Below are 27,221 nucleotides of genomic sequence, written 5' to 3' on the forward strand. Positions count from 1 at the left end.
GGAAACGAGACCTCCCAAAATGTAAATCTCCAGGTAATCCAAGATGGCAAAAAAATTACAAATCCAGAAGAAGTAGCCAATGCTTTTAATACATACTTTGCAAATATTAGTGAAAAATTACTATCTGACATAAAATCTTCAAATAAAAATCCTGCTACAACACCATCCAATCAAAATAGAAACTGCAACTCCCTATTTCTTACTCCAACCAACCCTAAGGAAATTATACTATCAATAAGAGAGTTAAAAACAAAATTTTCAACAGGTGTGGATGAGATTCCAGATTATGTCATTAAAAATGTGGGGAACCTCATTGCAATACCATTAGCCCACATTTTCAACAGTTCATTAACAAATGGAGTCTTTCCTTCCTGCTTAAAGACAGTGAAACTAAAACCACTGTTCAAAAAGGGTAAGAAAGAAGACATAGCCAATTATAGACCTATTGCCTTGCTATCTACATTTTCTAAAATACTAGAAAAAATTTTTCATAAGAGGTTGCTAGATTTTCTAGAAAAGTACAAAATATTATCCACAACCCAACATGGCTTCCGGAAAGGCCGATCAACAGAAACAGCAATATATGAATTTCTGGGTGAAGTACTTGAAAAAATTGATAGTAGACAAAAAGTAACTGGCATATGCCTTGATCTGTCTAAGACTTTTGACATCATAGACCACACTCTATTGCTGCAGAAGCTTGAAAGAATTGGTACCAGACGTATGCCTAACAGCTGGCTTAGATCATATCTTACTGACCGCAAGCAAGTAGTAGAAATACATTTTCACAAAGAAAATAAATCAACAAGACATTATTCTGATTACAAAGCAGTAAAATATGGAGTACCGCAGGGCTCGGTACTTGGCCCCATCCTATTTTTGATATATATAAATGACCTAACATCAGCCAACCAGTACCATAGCACTATCCAGTTTGCAGATGACACAAGCATATTAGTCAGCGGGAAGACTGCAGAGATACTACAGACAAGACTGTCTGAGGCATTAACAAATGTTGTAAACTGGTTCAACCAAAACAAACTAATAATAAATAAAAGCAAAACAGTAGCATTAAATTTTCATAATATCAAGAGAAACATTGAAGAGGATATAAGAATTCAGATGTCAGACACGGATATTGCAAGTGTGCCTAATACAAAATTTCTGGGGATCTGGCTACAGGATAATCTTAGATGGGAAACTCACATTGACAACATATTAAAGAAGCTAAGTAACATGTGTTATTTAATGAGAGTGCTAGAAAACTGCTGTCATAAGGACTGTCTAATGACAGTTTACTATTCTAATATACATTCTGTCCTAAAATATGGGATCACTTTTTGGGGTAACTCGCCATCCTGCCTAAAACTATTCAGGATGCAAAAAAGAATAGTGAGAATCATGGCTGGAATAAAAAGGAACAAACCATGTAGACCATTATTTAAAAGGATGGGGATTCTTCCCCTTCCATGTATTTTCCTATTTGAAAGTGCAATGTTTATAAAGAAATATACAATAACAAATCCTAGTATCCTCCCCAAAAATGAAAATGTTCATCATCATAATACAAGACAGAAAACTGACTTTCATGTACTCCATACAAAAACCAGTTTGTGCCAAAAAGGAACATTACACCATGGAAAAATTATCTACAATAAATTGCCAAGAGAAATTAAAGTAATGACAGATGTAAAAAATTTTAAAGCAGCATTAAAAGAACATCTGTTGACACATTGCTTTTATAGTGTGGAAGAGTTCCTCCAAAATCCTCGAGAGTCTAAGTGATGATTATGCAAATACTGTAACCATTAATATTGGCCTATAAATACATTCAGATGTAATTCTCAAGTTTATAATGGGGTTCAAGTATAAGTTGTATAGCGACTTGCCCAGTATATGAAGTAAAATTCTGTGAATGTAATTCTCTAGTGTACATGTCAGTTCATAGTGTAGAAGAGTTCCTCAAAAATCCTTAGAGCTTAAGAGAGGATCATGCAAATACTTTAATCGTTAATATTGGCTTATACATGTATTCAGTTGTAAACTTCAAGTTTCTAATGTGGTTTAATTATAACTTACACATTGACTTGCCCAGTATATGAAGTGCTGTAAAATTTTGTGAACATAATTTTCTAGTTTCTAAAGTGTTTTAATTGTAAGATATACTTTGACCTGTCCAATATCTGATGTGCTGTACTGTACATGTAAGATTTACTGGACCAATAAATACAATACAATACAATACAATACAATACAAACAAGTATAGTAATTGTAGCATATTGTAAAATATTTATAATTTGTAATTGTGAAAGATTAATTAATTGTTAGTAATGTCATGTGTGTAACACTACATGTTATGTGTAGATAATAAAAAATAAATACCTCTGGTCCATTAAAAAGCCAAGCAGAATGGGCTGCACATATCACACACTGTTCAGTGTTCCTCCAACAAATGCCAGAGGAGTGTGGCTTATGCATTAACAGTCACAAATTAGCATGCCTGATACTAGTCTAAAATCCACTCCCCTCATTAAATGCAACTTTGTGCCACTCATCATTTGATCCAGCTGTTTGCACATTCTGTGCAAGACTGGGATAATTACATATTTTGAAGTGTGCATTTCGTTGGGCCAGTTGACAGGTGCTTATTGATGGATCTTCTTCCACCTCAGATTCTGCTTCATGAATCTGCCTGAAGCTTGACTCATTCAGTTTTGTTGTTAGTTTCTGTGCACAGGCATAAATCTCTTTCATTTAGGATGATGCCTGTTGCATAACTTTTCTCTGTGCCTGCATTCAGCTTTCTGAGCATTATGTCCTGCTATACCATAAATTAAATGCATGTCTGTGGATTCCTGTAATGACTAATGCTCCATCATCAACAACCTCTTATGAACTGTACACTGTAATAAACTGCCCTGTGGACACGTCACAAATGTCAGTGTATTGTTTTTCAGAGTAGAGTGACTAATCTTGATGTGGCAGGCAGCTGTTTATTATGAAACATAAGCAGTTTGCAAACATTTGTCTTACATGGAGTGCTCATTCAAGACATATTCATTTATGACACATGAGCCTTATCTCAAAATACTTGGCTTAGGATGCTTCATCACCTGTATAATTTTGATACTGAAGACCTGGACCATCCATAAATATGTAAATGCAACAACAGCAAATATTTTGGTTTAAGAGCAGAGTAATATGACAGTAATGTACACCCTATATGCACAGTCTTAAAGAGTAATACCATTATAAGATCCAGTGGAAACTAGGAGTTTGGTGTGTATAATGGAAATAGCTGAAGATGTTTTTGTGATAGATATCCAGAAATGGAAGATTGTGAAAAAATAATCTAGTTACTGATTACAGAATTGAACTGTTCAATTTCCTCTCTTGTTTTCATGTTACTACATATTTCAAAATTGCAAAGCATGTAAATAAATCTCCATATCTGACATCCCTTAACAGGAGAGAATATGAACATCTAGGCCTTGGACCTGGATTGGATGGGGCAGTGCAGCGTGTCATTGTGAATGGTGAAGTCTTAGAAATTGTAGACAAGAAACATATTAAACAATGGTCAGGACCACCTTGCAATTTTAGTGCTTGTCAGAATGAAGGCATTTGCCAACCACATTTGGCACAATATCACTGCAAGTGCTCCCCAAGACACTGGGGACAGTTCTGTGAAATAGGTAAGTAAACAGAATCAAAAGACTTTTTTTTTTTTTTTTTTTTTTTTTTTTTTTTTTTTTTTTTTTTTTTTTTTTGGGTCGAATTACATACATTGTATTTTCAGTGCATCTGCAAATTTAAGTGATAATAGAATAATATATTTGGATGAGTTTGTACATGACATCCAAATTATGGTATGTAACAACAACATGGAATAGATAGACTGCTACTCATGACATAGAGGAGGTGTTGAGCTGCAGACAGGCACAGTGGAAAATAATGCTAGAAATATTCATCTTTCAGACTAAGTCCTTCAAGCAATGGAAACTCCAAACAGGAATATCAACAGTCTAGGAAAAGATAGATTGCTACTTACCATAAAGGAGACATGTTAAGATGGAGACAGGTACAATTAAAAGATGCTTATATATACCTTTTAGCCACAGCCTTCATCAGGAAAAGAGAAACACATTCCATTCATACACTCAAGCAAGCATACCTCTTGCACATATGACCACCACTTCCAGCATTTCAGGCTGGAAGGTCCTCCTCCTCCACCCAGCACAGCATCCTCCTCCCCCCCCCCCCCCCTCGCAAATCACAGCCTTCTGAAATGTTGCTGCAACTAAAAGGCCTTTCCTGTCCTGTCCCTACATGCTCACAAGGGCAGAACTAGCATCTTCCCCACCCCTACTCTGCCATCACTCCCTTTTCCTACCTCATACCTCTTCCATACCTCCACTATCCACCACAGCTGGCTTGCTGCTTATATCCAGATGCAGTCACATTCAGACCTTAGTTCCCAGGACAACAGCCGCCTTGGGTGTGTGTGAGTTATGCTTGTGTGAACATGTGTGAGTTTTCTGTGTCTGATGAACAACTTAGTCCAAAAGCTGAATATTTCTAGCATTATTTTTCATTGTTCCTCTCTGTGACTCAATGCCTCCTTTATGTGATGAGCAGCAACCTATCTTTCCATATTGCTGTTATTCCATTATGGATTTTCTATTGTTTAATTTATATTTGTTATTTGTGAAACTTTCAGTGCAGTCCAGAAATTAATGAGGGTAGCACCATACCATGTCTTCCAGTTGAGGCAACAAAATGAATATTGATTTTCCCATAGTGGTAAATGGCAGAGTTAGTGACTTTCATAAAATCAAGAAATGTGAAGGGAGATACTGAGGTGAAAGTGTGACAAGACTGCAAAACTTGCACATGTTGTAAAAGTCGATGCTGGCCACTTTCCATGTCAGTGTGTGGTTCACAAGTTCTTATGTGATTGCTAGTGCTGTACAATGAGATGAGCTTTTTCCTGTGTCTTCTCAGTGCTGGGTTCTATGCTGGACGCTACTTACCAGGACTTGATGGGCAGTGTAATGCATCTGTGACAGAATAACAGGTCCAGATCTTAAGGTTCTTCAGCATCTCATTAAATGGATAACATTTACTCCCCTCAATTTTGTGAACAGTAAAAAAGCACAAGTGCGCGCGCGCGCACACACACACACACACACACACACACACACACACACACACACACACACACACACACACACCACAACCCAAATGCTCACATCCATGGCTGCAGCAAGACTGTGACTGTTGATTATCAGTTATTGAGAGCAGTAGGCTGGTTAGAGGGCGTTGTGAAGGTGTAGAGAAGGATGTAGAGGCAGGGAAGGGGAAGTGGGTAGTGGGATGGTGAGAGGCAGGTACTGGGGATAGAGCATATGAGTTAGGAAGAGGGTAGGGGTAAGGGAAGGAAGTGGAGGAATGGAGATGAAGGGGGAGACAGGGATGAGAGAATGGGAGAGGGGTGGGAAGGGGGCGGTGGGAGAAGGAAAGGGAAGAGGGGGGAGGAAGTACATGATCTGGACAAGAAAGGAGTGGTGGAGACCGAAGAGAGAGTTAAATTGTAAGGTGACCCAGTGGGAAGCAGGTTAGTGGAGGTTTAATCCAGGAGGATTGCGAGATCGCAGGACTTGCAGGAGAAATGATTCCCACCTGCTTAGTTTAGTGGAACTAGTGCTGAAAGGGAGTACTCAAATGGCCTGCATAGTGAAGCAGCTATTGAAGTCATTTGTGTTGTTGTGCATGCAGTATGTCTGACGATTGGATGGTCAAGTTTGCAGCTTGCCGCAGTTCGGCAGTGCCCATCATGCAAGCAGACACTTAGTTACCTGTCATGCCCATATAGAATGCTGCACAGTAATTGCAGCATAGGTCATATATAATATGGCTGCTTTCACACAGGGCATTGTCTTTTATACGGAAGGAAATGATCATGGCTAGACTGTGGTAGGAAATGATAGGTAGTTGTATGGGACAGGTCTTGCACCTGGGTCGACCACAAAGGCGTGACCCATAGGGTGCAGGATTGGAAGCAGGACTGGAGTAGGGCTGGACAAGGATATTCTGTAGGTTGAGTGAGCAACACTTTGGGTGGCATGGGCAGAATTTTGGGTAGGATATCCCTCATCTCAGGGCATGATGAAAGATAGTCAAAGCCTTGGTGAAGAAAGTGATCCGAGGAGTGCTAGTCAGTGGCTTCTGAGCAGGTTTATGCTTTCCACAGGTGATGAGGCTGTAAGGAAGGTACTTTTTGATGTGGAATGGATGGCAGCTGTCAAAGCGAAGGTACTCCTTCCTTGTCTTGTGCAGCCTTCCCTATGTCATCCCCTCTTCCCTGTACTGAGGCAGCTGCCCTTAATAATCAGTAATGAACAGTCAGTCTCGCTGCAGATATGAGTATTTGGATTTCTTTGTGGTTGTGTGTGTGAATGTGTGTACTTTGCTAGAGGAAGAGCAAGACCTCGAAAGTTAGTATAAATACTACATTATGTTGTGTGTTTCTACACATCACGCATCAGTCAGCTGCATAGTCTAAAAATAACCCCAAAAAATTTTGGTCGTACGTAAAGTCTATGAACGCTACAAATAATTCAATACCTTCTATTGCTGACAGTATGGGTAATTATCAGTAAACTCTTCCGGGCTAAGTTGCCGTGGTCGATCTGTAGAAATTCTTCTCCCTGACGTTTCGTTCTCAACTACGGAGAACATCTTCCGAGGTGAGTCGACGACTGGCTGCTAGGAGCTGGGCCCGCCACTTGTATAGAGATCATAGGGGGCGCCACCACACGTCACGTTGCATCAATGTGCAGCTATCTCTGGCTATCATCTGTTCTCTCGATTGCAGGCAATCGATTGTCACGTGATTGATGCAACGTCGACCGCCATATCTTATCCAATTTCAGTCATTCTTCTTTACGATTAAAATTGTATTGATGTTTGTGGATTTCAATTGCCTCTCTATACATACGTGTATAATAGTGCGACGTCCTCGCTAGCACGCTTGTTTCACCAAATTTTATTTCGTGATCTCCATCCTTAAAAACATGTTCCGCTACTGCCGATTTGTCGATATGTCCCAAGCGACAGTTCCTTTTGTGCTCCGTCAACCGTGTATTGATGCTTCTTTTTGTAGTTCCTATGTAAACCCTGCCACAACTACACGGAATTTTATATACCCCTGGGGTGGCTAGGGGGTGACGAGCATCTTTTGTTGATCTTAGGCATTCACTAATTTTCTTAGTAGGTCTAAAAATGGTCTCTACCTGAAACTTGGCTAGTACTTTTCCAATGCGATCCGTGATATTATGGATGAACGGAAGAAATACTTTTCCAGCTGATGGTTGTTGCTGCCTCCTATTTTTAGGCATTTTTCTATTTGGGTGAAGTGCTCGGTTAATCTCGTTTTTCGTATAACCATTTTTCGCAAAGGCCATTCGTAAATGATTTAGTTCTTCTTGTAAGTAGCCTGGTTCACAAATATTATTGGCCCTACCCACTAGTGTTTCTATGACCCCCCTCTTTAGCCTAGGGTGGTGGTTTGAGTTCTTATGGAGGTAGCGATCAGTATGTGTACCTTTTCTGTAGACCTGTACTGTTTTAATGAATACTGAGGATTATCACAAGAAGATCAGTGATCTCCTGGAACCCAGCACATACAAGAAGTTGAAAAAGGACCCCACAATGAATGTGCTGAATGCACGGTGTCTACGACCCAGGACAACCGGGAAATCCGGGAAAAACCCGGGAATTTTTTCATCGGGGAGAAAACCGGGAAAAACCCGGGAATTTTTCGGAATTCCGGGAATTTTTCATTGTTTTAGCTTTCAGTTAAATTTTTGTAATTTTGGCTGCAGAATTGATTCTCTAGCAAAGAATGTTATTGTATCCTGCTACTGGAGAATGATACTGCAGCAAGAAAATATAAACGAGAGGGAAAAAAATAAAACTTTAGTGGCAAAGGAAATGTGCAATTTACAACAACAAAACACCGTGCACGCACAAGCGTCTGCAAATAGCAAAAATATGTCAAAGGCCATAGGGCGCAGACTGTAATTCTTCGTAACAATAAACGGCTTGCTATGAGCATGACGTCACAACTGTTCACGTAAGGTTCAAAATGGTTCAAATGGCTCTGAGCACTATGGGACTCAACATCTTAGGTCATAGGTCCCCTAGAACTTAGAACTACTTAAACCGAACTAACCTAAGGACAGCACACACACCCATGCCCGAGGCAGGATTCGAACCTGTGACCGTAGCAGTCCCGCGGTTCCGGACTGCAGCGCCAGAACCGCTAGACCACCGCGGCCTGCCACGTAAGGTTCGTTTGACCAATTGCCAGCGGTCTGTTGCGCATGCGCATTTGACTCGCGTATAAGCAGTACCTTCTCCTGCTACTTGAAGTTTGGCTGTTAGCTGTATTGGTAGTAGCAGCAAGGAGCCAGATGCAAACGAGAAAAATTTTTCTCCCGCGCCCTAGCTGCCAGATTCACGCTTGCACAGAGTTGTATTGGGGAGGGGGTTCTCCACGTGACCCGTGTTTACGTTAAGTGATTTCGCTGCTTCTCTTCGTGTACAGCTCCCACATCAAATGAAAACAAAACGGATTTCTGTGGCCGGAAGTTATCAAGTGAATTAAAATACATTCACATAATTACGGAGGGCAAAAATATATTATTAATTTCAGTTTTCTGATTTTATTTTATTTCCAAGTTTGTAGCAGTCAAGCATTAATCGCATAGCAGAACAGTGAAGTTAATTTTGCAAGTTTGCTAAAGAAATTTGGCTTTATTAATCTTTCCGCTGAGGCAGTCATTTTATTTGAAACGAAGTGTTTCATTCTACAGTATTGCCTAGTTCCAATCGAAGCTAATTTCAAGTGCACGTTATCATCTTCTGCCATATATGGCATTATGCCATAATAAAGAACCAAAAATGAGATCGCAGAGTACTGGTACTCCAAGAAAATTTACATCCCAAAAACCACACTGACAAGCTTAATACACACGAACATGCGGCCTTCCTACACCAATACAGTTGCACACGCTGCCTGTTTTTCTGGCGCTCTCTGGCAACTGGTAAATCGAACCTATTTCTAACAGTCTCCGGCTAGTATTGCGAACGGTGGTTGGAAAAGCGTTACTTTCAAAGTAAATTTCTTTTTACGCAAGATGAATTATGTTACGAGTGAGAAAGTGGAATGGATATCTAAATCAGAGCATTCGAAACTGAACAGTTTGAGGACCAGCCACTTACAAGAATTTCGAGCCGAGACATTTATGTCAGAATTTTAAATTTACTGGCACATTTGTGTGATATATCTTAAAGTATAACACACGCAAAAAAAAAAATCAGTATTACATTTGAAAACTTAGCTTCTGTTGTAGCGTGTTAATCTTAGAGACCAAAATTATATGTGAAAGCTTAGCTTTTCTTGTAGATATACGGTACTGTGTACATTAATGTAAACCGTTAACTTTTCCTCTTGCGTGTTCGCGCAATGTGACCAGTGATATTGCTATTGGCTGACTATAACACGTGTCCTATGCTCTGAATAGCTGCTGTCATCGGCTGGCGAGATCTTGTGGCTTGAGATATGACTCGCTAACAAAAGGACATCGCAACCTCTGTTTCAACGCTCCGGAAACTAACGCGCTGTGTTTGGTGCAATTCGAATTTATACTTTCGTAATACGAAAATATGCAGCGTATATGTTGCTGCAAATCAAAGGTCTTTCCGAAACTTCTCTCCTTTTTTTTTTTAATTAAAAGTCTCTCCAAAACTTCTCTGCCCCGTCTTTTTTTTTCCGGGAAGTTCTGCGCGATTATATAAAATGTTAACCATTCAAAGGATTGATAAGTTTTACAGTTCCGAGGGAAAATCTACGGAAAACCTACTGTCACTTAGCACAGAAAAAGTGTATTTTCGCCCGGGAAAAAGCATATTTTTTAAACGGGATATCCGGGAGAAATCCGGGAATAATCCGGGAATTTTTTTTCCTTGTCCCCGTATACACCCTGTGAATGCCACCAATCGTCTGATAAAACAGTCTTCCATTCCTACAGAAGTTAAAAAGTATCTTTGTAAAACGGAGGCTTATCCTCCGAGATTATATGGATTACCAAAGATACATAAACCTGATGTTCCTTTGAGACCAATAGTCAGCGCAATTGGAGCCCCTACCCAAAAACTAGCCAGACACCTTGCCTCTTTGTTACAACCTTACATAGGCAAAACTGAGAGTCATATTAAAAACTCTCTACATTTCATTGAGAAATTGAGGGAAATTACTGTCAGTCCTAATGACATACTTGTCAGTTTCGATATAGTGTCTTTGTTCATGATGGTTCCAGTTGATGAAGCTCTCTCCCATATAGCTGATATGTTCCCTATTGATATAGTAGCCTTGTTCCAACACTGTCTATCCTCAACCTATTTTCAGTACAATGGTGAATTTTATGAACAGATCGATGGGGTAGCCATGGGAAGCCCCCTAAGTCCCGCAATTGCGAATTTATCCATGGAATATTCTGAACATCAAGCACTGCAGTCGGCCAAAAAAAGCCCCTCGAAGTGGTATCGGTATGTGGATGATACCTTTGTAATATGGAATCATGAGGAAGAAGACTTGAATGATTTTCTGGTACACTTAAATAGCATAAACCCAAAGATTAAATTTACTATGGAGAAGGAGAAGAATGGACAACTTAACTTCTTGGATGTATCAGTTATCAAACGGGCAGATGGTACCTTAGGCCATAAGGTCTACAGGAAAGGTACACATACTGATCGCTACCTCCATAAGAACTCAAACCACCACCCTAGGCTAAAGAGGGGGGTCATAAAAACTCTAGTGGATAGGGCCAATAATATTTGTGAACCAGGCTACTTACAAGAAGAACTAAATCATTTACGAATGGCCTTTGCGAAAAATGGTTATACGAAAAACGAGATTAACCGAACACTTCACCCAAATAGAAAAATGCCTAAAAATAGGAGGCAGCAACAACCATCAGCTGGAAAAGTATTTCTTCCGTTCATCCATAATATCACGGATCGCATTGGAAAAGTACTAGCCAAGTTTCAGGTAGAGACCATTTTTAGACCTACTAAGAAAATTAGTGAATGCCTAAGATCAACAAAAGATGCTCGTCACCCCCTAGCCACCCCAGGGGTATATAAAATTCCGTGTAGTTGTGGCAGGGTTTACATAGGAACTACAAAAAGAAGCATCAATACACGGTTGACGGAGCACAAAAGAAACTGTCGCTTGGGACATATCGACAAATCGGCAGTAGCGGAACATGTTTTTAAGGATGGAGATCACGAAATAAAATTTGTTGAAACAAGCGTGCTAGCGAGGACGTCGCACTATTATACACGTATGTATAGAGAGGCAATTGAAATCCACAAACATCAATACAATTTTAATCGTAAAGAAGAAGGATTAAAATTGGATAAGATATGGCGGTCGACATTGCATCAATCACATGACAACCGATTGCCTGCAATCGAGAGAACAGACGATAGCCAGAGATAGCTGCACATCAACGCCACGTGACGTGTGGTGGCACCCCCTACGATCTCTATATAAGCAGCGGCCCCAGCTCCTAGCAGCCAGTCGTCAACTCACCTCGGAAGATGTTCTCCGTAGTTGAGAACGAAACATCAGGGAGAAGAAGTTCTACAGATCGACCAAGGCAACTTAGCCCGGAAGAGTTTACTGATAAAGACGCCGGCTGTGAAAGCCTACATGCAATGAGTATGGGTAATGTAACTGATGATAAACAGAAGGCCGAAATTCTAAACTTAGCTTTCAAAAACTCGTTTACAATAGAGAACTGCAGCACCATTCCCCCTTTCAATTATCGAACAAACGAAAGGATGACTGACATAGTGTTTAGTGTATCTGGGATTGTAAAACAGTTATCCTTAGATGCCAGGAAGGCATCTGGCCCAGACGGTATCCCCGTAAGATTTTATGTTGACTATGCTACAAATATAGCTCCATTCTTATCCATCATCTATCAGAGATCATTTGGAACGGCAGAAAGTTACATGGAACTGGAAGAAGGCCCAGGTCATAGCAGTCTATAAAAAGGGTAGGAAATCGGATGCACATAATTACCAGCCAATTTCACTGACATCAATTTGTTGTAGAATTATGGAACATATTTTGTGTTCTAGACTCTGATGAGAAGCTCATCTGCAGAAACCAGCACGGTTTTAGGAAACAGCAGTCATGCGAGACACAGCTGGCCCTCTTTGTGCATGATATACAACAGGCTCTAGATACCGGCTCCCAGGTTGATGCCATATTTCTTGACTTTTGAAAGGCGTTTGACTCAGTTCCGCACTGTCGCTTGCTACAAAAAGTGCGCACTTACGGTCTATCTGATGACATATGCGGTTGGATAGAAAGTTTTGTAACATACAGGGAGCAGTACGTCATCATGAACAGGGTGACTTCAACAGAAACAAGCGTAACTGCAGGTGTGCCGTGCCCCAGGGCAGCGCAATAGGTCCTTTGCTTTTTACGATTTACATAAACGATCTGGTTGATGGAACTGACAGCGGCCTTAGACTGTTTGCCGATGATGCTGTAGTCTACAGGAAAGTAGTATCACAAAATAGTTGGGAGCATATCAATGAGGATTTGCAGAAAATAAATGCGTGGTGTAATGACTGGCAGTTATCTCTCAATATTAGTAAGTGTAACCTACTGCATATAACAAGGCAAGAATCCCCATTAATGTATGAGTACAAAATAAATGATCAGTCTTTGGAAGCGATAACATCAGTCAAGTATCTGGGTGTGACTATTCGAAATGATCTCAAATGGAGTGATCAGATTACACAAGTAATGGGTAAGGCGAACTCTAGATTGCGGTTTATTGGTAGAAACCTGAAGCGATGCAGTCTTCTACAAAGGAAATAGCTTACAATATGTTAGTTCATCCAGTCTTGGAGTATTGTTCGTCTGTATGGGACTCTTACCAGTTGGGTCTGATTCAAGAGATTGAGAAGATCCTAAGAAGAGTGGCAAGATTTGTGACTGGTACATTTAGCCATCGTGAGAGTGTTACAAATCTCATAGAAAGTTTGAAGTGGGACACACTTGCAGATAGCTGGCGCACTAAACAGAAGGGGCTGCTCACTAAATTCCAAAATCCAATCTTCACCGAGGATGTAGAGTATATATTATTACCACCAACTTTTAAATCGAGCAATGATTACCATTCAAAGATAAGGGAAATAAGAGCTCGAACTGAGGCATTCAGGCAGTGCGATCCGTTAGTGGAACAGAAGGGGGGAAATGTGACTTTGGCGCGAATTGTGCCCTCCGACACACACTGCTTGTTGGCTAGCGGAGTATATATGTAGATGTAGAAGTGAGTGGTTGCCTTCCCTTTATTTTATGTATTATTTCATCCTGGAATTTCTGTATTGTTGTTTATTGCAGAATTGTTTAGACTTACAGCTTTTTTTTCTTTTTTATATAGGAAACCTGTGAAATTTACAGTAAACTGTTACTACTTAGCAAAAGAGAAGCAGAATGGAATGTTTCACATCATTTTAAGCTACCTGCTGTGGAATCATTTATAGTTAAAACAGTATACAGATAAATGTACTATTCTGTATCTCAAATTGTAAAATTGTCCTCCATGAATCATAGCACTTTTCTGCTAATAGTATTCACAGAACCTATATCAGTGTTTTTGGTACTTTATAGTTTATTATAAATTTTTGTCCAATATATTCTGGTGTCTGGTGATAACATTTTGAATAGTACATGGGAAATTTGAGATTTCTTCTATGCTTGAAAGGCAGCTTAAAAAGTGTGTGGACATTATTGTATAAGACAAAGATTTGTTGAAGATTAATAAACAAACATATACATGACTACTCTGCAATTCATAAGTAAACGTCTGGCAGAGGGTTCATTGAACCACCTTCAAGCTATTTCTCTACCATTCCACTCATGAACAAAGCATAAAAAAATGAACATTCAAATCTTTTCATGGAAACTCTGATTTCTCTTTTTTATTACAGTGATCATTTCTCCTTATGAAGTAGCCCTGCTTTTCTTAAAATCTGGTGAAAGTTCTATAGGAAACTTATTCACTCACATCTCTAGTGAAGAAAGTCCATGGAAACTGTTGATCCAAGCATAATTCCATGGTACATTTATTGATGTCATGTATAGTCATATGTAAGTCATTTGTGGTGTGGAGTTGTAGAAATGTTACACCAGATAGTGTTGCATTTGTTTCTTTTGGTACCATACTGATGTCTGACCCCTTATCAATAAGGAATTATTGACACATGCTTTGATCGAACATACAGACCCTTCTCCCTGGGGGTGAAGTGTTGTTCAGTATGTTTGTCCTGTGTGTTGTGGGCATTGAGAGCTTGATGTGTCAGTGCAGGTTGGTGATCCTACTCTGGAGTGTCTGCAGTAACTGCAAGGAGGCTTGCAGTTCCATGCAAAGTCACCAAACTGGGCATGACACCAATAATTTGGTGTGGCAGTTGGTGCATCATTGCAATCTAGGAGAGCAGTGGAGTGCTTGTCGTGCTGTTTGGTGTCCTGGGTAAGGGTGGTGACATCACCATTGTGCCCTCTGAACATATGTCAGAGCAGTTCAGCGTCGGTGGCATTCAACTGAGATCTAGCACTGCACTGCACGTTATTTTCCACAATGTTGATGTTTAGTACTGTAGTACAGTGAAGATTCTGTCTGCCAGGGAAAGCTTCTTCTCTAGTGGATCTGCATCATGAGTGATCATTGGAAGTTGTAGCTCCAGTGGGAGCGTGACAAACCATAGGTTCCATAATGCCACAGTTGGTGGCGTGAGCCACGGTTGGCGTGAGGTTCATGTTGAGTAGTGTCTGTAGTCAGTGCCACAGTTTAAATGAAGTCTTGTCCACAAGTTATTCATCAAAGATGGCCTGCTTCAGTTGTTGTTCATGGGCGAGTGACAAACAATGGAGCAAGTCAGATTTTGTCACTTCAAATTCATTTCATGCTGGCAGTTCAAGGATGGCAACATTGATAATGTCAGCATACTCTGTTAACTGGCAAAATTAATGCCACAAATTGAGAGTTATCATCCAAAATTCCTAATGAAGCAAACACATGTTCTACTGTTGTTACCCAAAGTGCCTATTGTTTTAGTTGGGACAGCAGCAGCTTGGGTTGCGTGCCGTGCCTCTAAACTGAGGTATAAGCTGGTTGTGGCTGTACTGAGGCTGTCATGCAGAATGAATAAGTGACAAAGTATCATGGAACAATCAGGGCTTGGGTGCAAATTTGGTACTTGCATCCATGTAATGTGTCACCTGTTGTACTCTGCCATACATGGTGGTCATATTGTTCACATTGCAACTGAAGCGCAATTCACATTATTGTTCCTATTTAGTGCAACCTGACCTGCTGAATCATGAACTGATAGACTGGCTGCTGAATCTTGTACGAAGTCCAACAGTAGATTGTTTGATGGCAGTCATTGTTGTCGCATGTCAGAGCATGCTTCGTTTTGAGAATCGACAGCTGTAGTAGTATTTAGTTCATTTTTGAGCACTGGTTGATAGTTGTTACACAGATTAAACTCAATAAACACGTCACTCACATCAATGCTTGGGGTTCGGTCTTGAGGGGCTGGTGATGTGGCATAACTGATGCAAGATGGCTGGCATTGGTACTGCACATTACTGCAATATGGAACAAAATATCTTCCTGTCATGTTATACAGTTGTCATGGGACACCCATATGGTAGCTTTTCCTATTAGGTGTAGGGATCATACCCTTAACAAAGATAACACATTGGTGTGACGATATTGCTTTACGCTCATAACACAACATACAGCGTGTGAGACCTGAATTTCTCCTGGTGTATACAATTTTCAAACAACTTGAATTCAGGCAGGTAGTATTAACAGCAATCGCCAATATTTCAGCTGTTAATACTACCTGGCTGAATTCCCATAAGTTGTTTGTAAACATACAGCATGGTCACACAGTACATGGTTCTAAACTGACTTCTGGAGTCTAACCAGATATTCCACTCAGTCACATGTGCCCTCTGGTCAGTTACTAATGCTGGTGTCCACACAAAGTAATATTATTATTATTATTATTATTATTATTATTAGCTATTAACCTAGCAGTCCCTGTAATGCTTAGGGCAGGATAACACTGATAAAAAGCCAGAAGTAAGCTGCTGTCAATGATACAGGAAGTAATTCACTCAAGTAGCATGGTAATGAAGGAAGTAGTTTCACCTAGTTGGAAAACAATTTTTTTATTCATTTTGTGATTGGCATTTCTTGGTGACTATTACCAGTTTCTTCTTCCTGGAATGCAGAAATACAACAAAAGATGCAATAAAATCAAACATAATCTTTTGTCAATTATGATTCTATAAATACAAACTGGAAATCAGGTATATAAAGTTATATAAATATTTACTCATAAATAAACAGTTGCCGGCATATGTTATTGTGATACAGCGGGTCATGATGACAGGTGGGGGGGGGGGGGGAGGGGGGGGGGGGAGCAAACTGGGGTATCTGTCCCTGGGTGGCAAATTCAGGGGGTGCCAAATACACATTCTTCAGGGGGAAGTTGTTTCACAAAGCACCTAGAATACAGCACATATTGTCATAATGATTGTTTGTATGATTTTGAAATGCGTCCCTGTTGGCTTTTGAACATTTTTGAACATATTTTAAGTTGATATCTGAACAAAACATAAGTTGATGTTTGAATGCATGTACAGTGTATGTGATATCTCTGCCATGGGAATCCATGCTGCATCTAGAAATAAAAAAAACTTTCCCACAAACAAAAGGCGATGGGGCGACATGAGCTGAGCCAAATAAACATGTATGGGTGAAAACCAGTTGCTGTTTGTTTATGTGGTTGACTGGGTGTGTGAATGATAAGTGTAGTTATAATTATTAATGAAATCCATAGATTCAGACTACGAGAGTGGAAATAAGTGACTAACAGGAATAATAGGTAAGAATGACTACATATTATCTTCATGATTAATGGAAAATCTCATATAAAGATGTGAAACAAATACTAACAAAGAGATAGAGGGGCCAGTACTTACCTCAGCTTAGTACAGCCGATAGATACACAAAAAACAGAACCGAAAATTTACGTTCGTAGCTTTCGGAACAAATGTTCCTTCATCAGGGAGGACAGAGGGGAAAGAAAGGGAAGAAGGGAAAGTAGATTCATTTACTCACAACCCAGGTTATGAAGCAACAGGGAAAGGAAAACAGGGAGGGTAGCAAGGATGGAGGCATGGTTGTCAGAGGGACCTCTTCTTGAGGTATCCAAGAAAATGAAATTTTGACAGAAAATTTTTGCTAGAATGCTACACTACTAAGGGCAAGTGTACAGTCCCTGGTTAGCAGCCACTTAATTCTTTTCCCAGAGTAGTGTGGAAACGCATTGTATGAACATGTAGTAATGCTTAACCAGAGAATAAATGTGGGATAACTAAACCAGTGATTCTGGCAGGACTGTGAAGTGAATTGGAGCATAAGTTTTGACAATGGCAGGAATAGTTAAAGAATTGGTGATGACAAGATTGTTTGTTAGAACAAGGAAGGAGAAAAAACAGGGACATAACACAAATTATATGGAAGAACATGACAATTCCCAATTTATATTAAAATTTCGTACTGCTACTACTTTTTGATCTCATGCTTGATAAACTGGAGCATTTGAATGAAATGTAAAACTATTTTCTAACATAAAACATTTTGTTTGTAGTTGGCATAATAGGCATTTGATATTAGTACTTAGTGAATTATATTCTGCCATGTTATTGATGTAAATGAGATAGATAAAAATGACCACTTGCGCCAAAACTGTCTCACTTATGTGATGTATGTTACAGTTGCTGCAATATGAGACAGGCCTATTCATTTTATCTAGGCCTGTTTCATTTTATCTAGCAGACAGTCTCAAAATAGACATAATCAATATGATAAACCACATCAGTCTTGGGTAATATGCGTATTAACAGCTTTTTCGGTATTAGACAAAACGTCTTTTTGATTTTCCATGTAGCAAAATGTTTGATGAACTTTGATGAGGTAACAGATTCTTTTGCAGAAAGGAAATCACACCATGTGAAGCTGTAGCAAGATAAAGGAGGAAAAAATGCTTGGACCTACAGCTTGAAGAAATGTATACTGTCTTGCTTGTCTCAAGCCTTTACCTGTTTTGTGTTTCCTATATTTAATTTTATGTGCTAATTTTCTGAAGAGTTCTTATTCTCATGGTCACAAATAATCCCATCCAGTATTAACTTGAGTCTTTTTTAACAGTGGTAGGGTGTCAAACTGGCCTACTGGGAGCAGGAGAGGCAGCACAGGACATTTTAATTTCTGCTGTCTTGAATATAGGTTTGATGGCTTCCAATACAAAATATACATGTTTGAATTCCACAGAGCAAAATACAGTGAATTGTGATAGAAGAATTCTGTATGATGAATCATGGCACTGTACTTTTGCACACTTAAGCCCGAATGACATGTCTTACATTTCCTCAAACCAATATGTTTTATATATCATACTCTTCTGAAGGATGTGCACTACAAAATGAACATATTTTTGAAAAATGGTTTTTTTTTTTTTAAATCTCAAATGTTCGAGGGGGAGAGAAAAGGAGGGGAGTGGGGGGGGGGGGGAGGAGGAGGGGCGGAGGGGAGACTATCAGGCTTTCGCCCCAGTTTGGAAATATCGTAGATCCAGGGCTGCATTATGATCATACATAAACTTTCCTTACAAAACACCTGAATTAGGATGCTAAATGCTTGCTTGGTCCATTCCATTTTTAAAATACAAAGCAATCAGTACAAAGAACGCTTTTCCCAAACAGCTTGTATGAAAGACAATTTGTTAAAAAAACATATTTCTTTTGTTTAGTTACTACATTTATGAAAATTCAGTCACCAAAAACAGTGCAATATAGCCAATATGAAAACCCAAAGTTAGCTGCTGGCCACAGATGTCAACAACGAGTCTAAACCATAACCAGTAACAAGCAGAATGTATACTCAGAGTACTCCCTTCTGCGCATGCACAAACTATCACCATCTAGTTTGCATACACAGATTCACTGGAGTTTAGAACTGCTTTTTATTTCCAAGTGCAGATAATGTGTCTACTGACCCTCTTAGTTCCACCCATTCTACTGCCAAATGACTGTCACACTAGATCCATACCATTCATGTGGATCGTCATCTAATACCCCCTATTAGCTACTATATATATAAAAACTTTGATTTTGCTGTGTGTGTGTGTGTGTGTGTGTGTGTGTGTGTGTGTGTGTGTGTGTGTGTGTGTGTGTGTGCGTGTGTGTTTTAACCAAGTTTTACACATATGTTACTTTTTATACCTGAAGACATACATACTGTTTTTGAATTATATCCTTTGTACCCTTAAGGATGGAGCATGAGTGTAAAATGTAAAAATATTTTAAAAACCAATAACATGGATGTCAAATGCGTTTTTTTAAAGTAGCTAGGCTGATTAATGACAGTCCTGGTGATGTTTAACCCTTAAGGATGATAATGGTTGTAGGAAGGGGTGACACATAAAGTGCAACTGTGGCATGCTTGGAGCGATTTTATCCAGTTTATTTTTAAGCTATAGACATGTTAGTTTTTATTTTCCCTTGTGGTGTAATACTGGGATAACTAAATAATTGGGTAATGCTAGGTAATCAGCTAATCTGTCAATGAATTGTATATGGACATTGTGACAACATAGTAGTTTTTTGTGAGTGTGTGCAAAGATACACAAGACGGGTCAAAACAAATGCTGAACTGGTTAATGATCTTCATTTTGTCATTGTGCATTTATCTGCAGCAGCTGAGACAGAACATCTAATATTTCTCTATGGTTTCCTTCTCCTGTTGTTGCTGCCTCAAAAATTTGTGCTTCCACCAACTATCTCTGAAAAATTACATCATCTGAGGGTAGGGATGAGCTGAGTAACAACCTTCTCTAGTTTTGTAGCCTGTCTGCCATTCATTCATTCCTCTGTACAGTGTGTGAGTTTTATCTCTTACCATTATGGCGCAAAAAACTCTATTTGCCACATATATCAACATCACAATATGTTCTCAACACAACATTCTCTTGAACAAATTAAGCTCATTATGAGTCCATTCTAGGTCTTATTCGATTTCTTCTTGGAAGAAACAACAACACTATTAATAAAACCTTCTCTCATTAAAAAATGATGACCATGCCACTTGGGACATGTGGAATAGTACATTAGCTTATTTGTTTGAGTTCTAAATATTTATCATGTATTGTTGTTTTTCTGACATGTTCTACATCCTGGAGGACCTCCTCACTACGGATCAATTGGAATGAAAGTAAATCTAATCTCTAATCTAATTTTATGTCATCAATTTTCAAATTCACACTATTAGAGTTATTTATTAGCTCACCTCCTATTGCTAATGTACTGTAAACTGTCACAGGTTCACAATTTAGAATCTGTAAGAAACAATAAAAATAGTTCATATAGCCCTAACCACGGAGTTTTGAAAGTACTTGAACAATAGGAAGACATACTAGAAATAAGAATAATCTACACAAGGATTTAAAGTCACTTACTCTTGTACAAAAAGGTGTGTATTTTTCAGGAACACACATTTCCAACAACTTGCCAGCAGCCATAAAAAGCTTAACAACCAATGAAATTCAGTTTTAGAGAAGCATAAAGGAAATATTGGTGGCCAACTCCTTCTACTCCATTGCTGAATTTCTCAGTAGAAACAACTGTGTGTGTGTGTGTGTGTGTGTGTGTGTGTGTGTGTGTGTGTGTGTCTACATATAAAGCACAATCTATCTAACTTCTGCACCATTCCAGTGCAGTAATGTATTCATTGTAAATAAGTGTTGAAGTAGTTCTATTATATGTTTATTACCTTATAAATAAGTAAGAACTTTTTTTAAATTTTAAATTCAGTGCATTAATACGATCTTAGTAAATTAGTGTTGTAAAATGATCCTTCCATAGCATTCATTAAAAAAAGAAAAAAAAAAAAAAAACGATCATTCGACTTGGGACCTGTGGAAGGTACATTAGCTTATTTGTTTTAGTTGTTAATATTTGTTATGTATTGTTGTTTTTCTGACATGTTCTGCATCCTGGAAGACCTCCTCACTGTGGATCAATTGGAATGAAAGTAAACCTAATCGAATATAAGTGATGACTTCTGTACTAATTCTGCTTCACATCTATTGTTTAATCAGTTCTATTGTTCATAATGTCATATGATGTGAGAATAGTTTGTAGTGCTTTTGATGTCTGGTGGCTCATTTCTATTTGATGAAGCACATTGCATTGCACATCTGAAGTGAGAGCTGAATGCTTTGTCATATTACAGTAGTAGCTGTTTTAGTTCCATACTGTTCTGCCTTTCATAGTTGGTAACTTTCTTTGTGATTCTGTAGCATTTGCATATATTTTTTCCCACAAGTTTCTATGCTACAATTTTTTTCCCATTAAATGGTTGTAAATGAATAGTAAGTGTTGTAATGCTACTGCTTCAACTGTTGTAATGGTCCTGCCTCATGTATATTTATAGAACTGGTGCAAAAAGTTTATAGTCTCAAATTACACTGTTCTTTTGAGTTTTGGATTGGAAAATATAACAATAGTTCTTACACACTTAACATGAATTGGCAGATGCACCCAACAACTGCTGATAATTCATTCTGGGTTTTCAATTTTTTTTATTATATACATGATGTGAAACAGTTTTCATATTTTTCAAATTATTTTGACAGGCATGTTATGTTTGCTCTTTTATTAACAGTTTTCACTCCAACAACTACAAACTACCTTGAGTTCAAACTTGCCCCTCACACAGGCCTACAATCTGCCCTTATATGAGGGCATTTCGAAAAGTAAAGATACAATGGCTCACAGTCCTTAAATAGAACATTTATTTAGAAAACGTCAGTTACATCTTATTAACTGGATTATTTGTTATTTTTCAACATAATCCCTCGTTATCCAAACATTTGTTAAGTCGGTGCACAAGCTTTTGTATCCCACAGTCATAAAAGGTTGCCGCCTGTTGTCAGAACCACATTTCAACTTCATCTCGGATCTCTTCATCGTTGTGGAATGATTTTCCACCAAGATGTCACTTCAGGTAACAGAAGACATGGAAGTCGGTGGGTGCAAGGACCAGGCTGTATGGCGGATGGTCCAATACGCCCCATTTGAATGGTTTGAGTAATGCTTTGGTTATGAGCGCTGTTTGAGGCCGAGCACTGTCATGAAGCAAGCGGACCCCACTTGTCAGCATTCCCCTGAGTTTGTTTTGAATTGCCATTTGAAGACATTTCAAACTCTGGCAGTATGCAGCAGCATTAATCGTTGTTCCAGGAGGCATAAATTCCAACAGAAGAATGCCTTGTCTGTCACAATAAGAAGCCATGATTTTCTTCGCTGAAATCAACGTTTTGCATTTCTTGGCTTTCAGTGAATTCGAATGGCGCCATTACATTGATTGTTGCTTGGATTCAGGTGTATGGTGATAAACCACATCTCGTCACCTGTCACAATGTGATCAAGGAACTCATCACTTGCTTCAGCATAGCGTGTGAGGAAGTTGAGTGCAAAGCCCATCCTTCTCTTTTTGTGTTCTTCTGTTAACAGTTTTGGAACCCAGCGTGCACACAATTTCCTGTACACTAACTTGACAATCACAACATCATGAAGAGTTGTCGTTGACATGTCCGGTATGATCTGATGCAATTCTTTCAATGTGAGACGTCTATTTGCACGAATTGCTTCCTCCGTTCCCCGAAGAAGGGCATCAGAGTTCACAGATGGCCGACCTGTTCTTTGTTCGTCATGAACATCGGTCCTACCTTCAGAGAAATGACGACACCAATTCGTTACATTTTGTCAATTCATAATGTTCCCATAAACAGAAACAATTTCTTTGTCAGTATCTGCTGGTTGCTGATCTTTTGCATGAAGAAAACATATGACGGAGCACACTTCGCATTTGGCGGGATTCTGAATTGGCGCAGCCATTTTAAACACGGCCTACTCCAACCAGAAGCAACATTCAACTGCTGGATGACCGTGAGGAGAAAGCTAACGGTTCAAGGTTAACACCAGTACTGCCAACTTGCTCGCCAAAACTCTTCTGTTCCTCTGGCGTATGGTGTATCTTTACTTTCCGAAACACCCTCGTACATTTATGACAATGTATAATTATTTTTATGTTGTTACAATTCGATTGTTTTCCAATGAAAATCAGTTTGTTCTAGTTGATTTTAAATGTGACTACATATTCATTAATAGTAAACAGATTTTAAGTAAAATGTTTCATAAAACAAAACATGTTTCAATGGTAAATTTCTCAGAATCCTTTAACAATTAATATGTAAACATGTAATATTTCATGAAAAACAAATTCCCATTCTAATTGTCTACAGCAGCAATAATTGCAGTCTCAAGTCTTTATTGTTTTATACAATGAAAGGTGCCTAGTGCCTGTTGAATGCTGTAAAAGTTGCATTTGTTTGCATGATGATTATATTGTTCTCTCATCAGTTTTTTGAAATTCCTTCACCAAAGAAGATGAAGTTAATATTCTATAATTGAAGTAAATTTTCCAGAATTTGAATCAAGAACAACAGTCAACACGAATAACTTAGATATAGGTATTTTTGATACAGTGAAGCAACTGAAATCATTTAATAAGGGCAAGGCCTCTTATCTAGTTTGTGTATCTGTCAAGTTCCTTTCAGACGATGCTGCAATACACAACTGCCCACTTGTCAAAAGACCCATACCAAAAGATTGGAAAGTTGGACAAGTCACATCAATATCAAAGAAAGGAAATAGAACTAATCTGCTGAATTAGAGATCTATATCACCAATGTTGATTTGCAATAGGGTTTTGGAACATATACTATGTTCAAACATTATGAATTACCCCAAACAAAATGATTTATTGTCAAACAACACAGATTCAGAAAATATCATTCTTGTAAAAAACAACTAGCTCTTTATTCTTGAAAAGTAATGAGTATTATCAACAGGGCATGTCAAATTGATTCTATATTTTTAGATTTCCAGAAAGCTTTTGACACTATTCCTAACAAATGACTTCTAATCGAATCATCTCAGTTAGGCAACTGTATTTGTGATTTTCTGTTGGAAAGATCACTGTTCATAATAACTGACTGAAAGTCATCAAGTAAAACAAAAGTAATATCTGGCATTCTCCACAGAAGTATTATAGGCCCTCTACTCATCCTGATCTACATAAATGATTTAGGAGACAGTTTGAGCACCTCTCTTAGAGTGTTTGCAGATGATTCTGTCATTTATGCTCTTATAAAATCAGGTTATAAAAACAAATTACAAAATAATTTAGACAAGATATCTGTATGGTGCAAAAAGTGGCAATTGGCTTTAAGTAATGAAAAGTGTGAAGTCATTCACATGACCACTAAAAAAATCTGCAAAATTTTGGTTGTACGATAAATCACACATATCTAGAGGCTGCAAATTCAACATTACATATAGGGAGTGCAATTGTGAATAACTTAAATTGGAACAATCATATAGATAATGTTGTGGGGAAAGCAAACCAAAGACTGTGATTTATTGGCAGAACACTTAGAAAATGCAACTGAAGATGCTGTTGACACTATGTTGGCTGCCTTTTACTGAAATATTGTTGTGTGGTGTGGGATCCGCATTAGATGGCACTGACAGAAGACATCGTAGAAATTTAAAGAAGGGGAGCTCATATTGTATTAATGCAAAATATGGGAGAAAGCACCATGGATATGATATGCAACTTGATGTGGCAGTCATTAAAACAAAGGCATTTTTTGCTGTGGCAGGATCTTTTCATATAAATTCAATCACTAACATTCTCATCTGAATGCAAAAATATTTTGTTAGCACCCGCCTGCATAGAGAGAAATGATAATTGTAGTTACATAATATAAATCAGAGCTTGGACAGAATGATTGAAGTGCTAATTTTTCCTATGCTCTGTTTGAGACTGGAACAGTAGAGAAACAACTTGAAGGTGAGTCAATGAATCATCTGCCAGACACTTAACTGTAAACTGCAGAGTCATTATGTTGGTGTAGATATGGATGTAGATATTATGAAATTTATGTTAACATATTTTATTATGGATGTCCATTATTATTCCCAGTTCCATTACACAATGATATTAGTGCAAGTTGAAAAGACATCACAAATGTGTATACATGCAATGAAACTATTGTGTATCATGATGGGTACTAAAGAGACATATTGTGTACTTCTAATGGTGCCATGGATATGATACATTATACTATCTGTCACATTATATTGCACACTAAAATTTCCTGTATCTTGTACCTTTTTATCCCTTTGCCCTTTTGGGGTGTGAGATGTAGTATCCTAAAACACACAGTAGATTATCCAGGTATTAAAACTTCCTGGCAGATTAGAACTGTGTGCCAGACTGAGACTTGAACTCAGGACCTTTGCCATTCATGGGCAAGTGCTTTACCGATTGAGCTACCCAAGCACGACTGTTGGCCCATCCTCACAGCTTCACTTCTGACAGTACCTTATTTCCTATCTTCTAGACTTCGCAGAAGCTCTCCTGCAGAACTAGCACTCCCGGAGTGCTAGTTCTGCAAGTTTCACAGGACAGCTTCTGTGAAGTTTGGAAAGTATGACATGAGGTACTGGCAGAAGTGAAGCTGTGAGGACCTGTTGTGAGTCATGCTTGAGTAGCTCACCGGTAGAGCACCTGCCCGCAAAAGGCAAAGGTCCCAAATTTGAATCTCAGCCCAGTACACAGTTTTAATCTGCCAGGAAGTTTCATATTAGTGCACACTCCACTGCAGAGTGAAAATTTCATTCTAGAAATATCCAAGTATTTATTATATGACATAGACTCACATATGTCAAGTGAATTCAGATATGGATCTTGGTTTCTTCTAAATGATCATTGGCTTCACGACAGGTTTTATGTAGATGGATTATGCCAAAGATGTTTCCTGCACCATTTAGCTACTGGAGTGAACTAGTGGGACTACCACATATCAGCTTGAGATTTGCAACTGTGATGCCAAGACAGTATTTATTCTAGATTGGTCTTGGATGTGCTACTTTATGTTTCTAGTGTATTTGTATTTAGTGAGAAGTGTACATAGTGTGCAATGTCTTAATTTTTGCCTTTCAAGAGCATCAAAGCAATCATTAAAATGACTGATTTTAGAGTATAATACATTGCCTAGAACACTCTTATTTTCAGCAATTTAGTACTGAGTAGACATTTTCATTTTCTAGTATCCAGAAAAATCCACTATTATTGTCCTCAACTTTTCCAGTAACACAAGTATAAAAGTCTATTACTGCATCCACACAGGTGTCAGTACTGCCTGTATTGCTGAGGAGCGTTATCCAGGGTTATTGTCTTGAGATTTCAGCAAAGAACTGTTTGTTATTTCTAACAGTTTATTTTTTCATTTGTGTCACCTAGTAAAAGTGAACCAACTCTACTCTATGCTGTCACAATTGCTCATGGCGTGGTGGCTTCAGAGGAACAAAATCATCTATCGGAACCAAATTTACTGCCCAGTGATGGATAGTGTGAAGGAATGTCTAGCAGACAGCATTTTAGATGTAAAAATGGTATAGCATGAGTAAACAGTGCAACAAAGTCTGGCACTGACCATCCCCAGTGAAGGCTAGAAGACAATGGAAGAGCATATCTTGGCTCCACGTTGAGCATTTCCAGGCAGCTCCAAACTTAGCACTCTCCTGAGAGGTTGTGCAAAGTAAAAACAACTGCATTCAATAGGATAACTAAATGTATACTCTGATACGGATTTTTCACACCAATATTGTAATAACCACATGATTATTTAAGATTAGCACTTGAATTTTTCTTGTAGCGGGCCAGATATTATTAGAGAAATTGTTTCTACATCTACATCTACATCCATACTCCGCAAGCCACCTGACGGTGTGTGGCGGAGGGTACCTTCAGTACCTCTATCGGTTCTCCCTTCTATTCCAGTCTCGTATTGTTCGTGGAAAGAAGGATTGTCGGTATGCCTCTGTGTGGGCTCTAATCTCTCTGATTTTATC

The 27,221-nt window shown here is 38.7% G+C and overlaps 1 protein-coding gene across 1 annotated transcript in view; it reads left to right on the forward strand.

Moving 5' to 3' along the window:
* LOC126158394 (agrin-like) overlaps positions 1 to 27,221 on the forward strand; it is a 422,061-nt gene that overhangs the window by 306,069 nt on the left and 88,771 nt on the right. Inside the window, exon 22 of the mRNA XM_049916440.1 lies at positions 3,470 to 3,696. Within this exon, the coding sequence (XP_049772397.1) occupies positions 3,470 to 3,696 (227 nt within the window). The remainder of the gene's footprint in view (positions 1 to 3,469; positions 3,697 to 27,221) is intronic.

This window comes from Schistocerca cancellata, chromosome 2 (genome assembly GCF_023864275.1).
Source record: "Schistocerca cancellata isolate TAMUIC-IGC-003103 chromosome 2, iqSchCanc2.1, whole genome shotgun sequence".
Taxonomy (NCBI): Eukaryota; Metazoa; Arthropoda; class Insecta; order Orthoptera; family Acrididae; genus Schistocerca; species Schistocerca cancellata.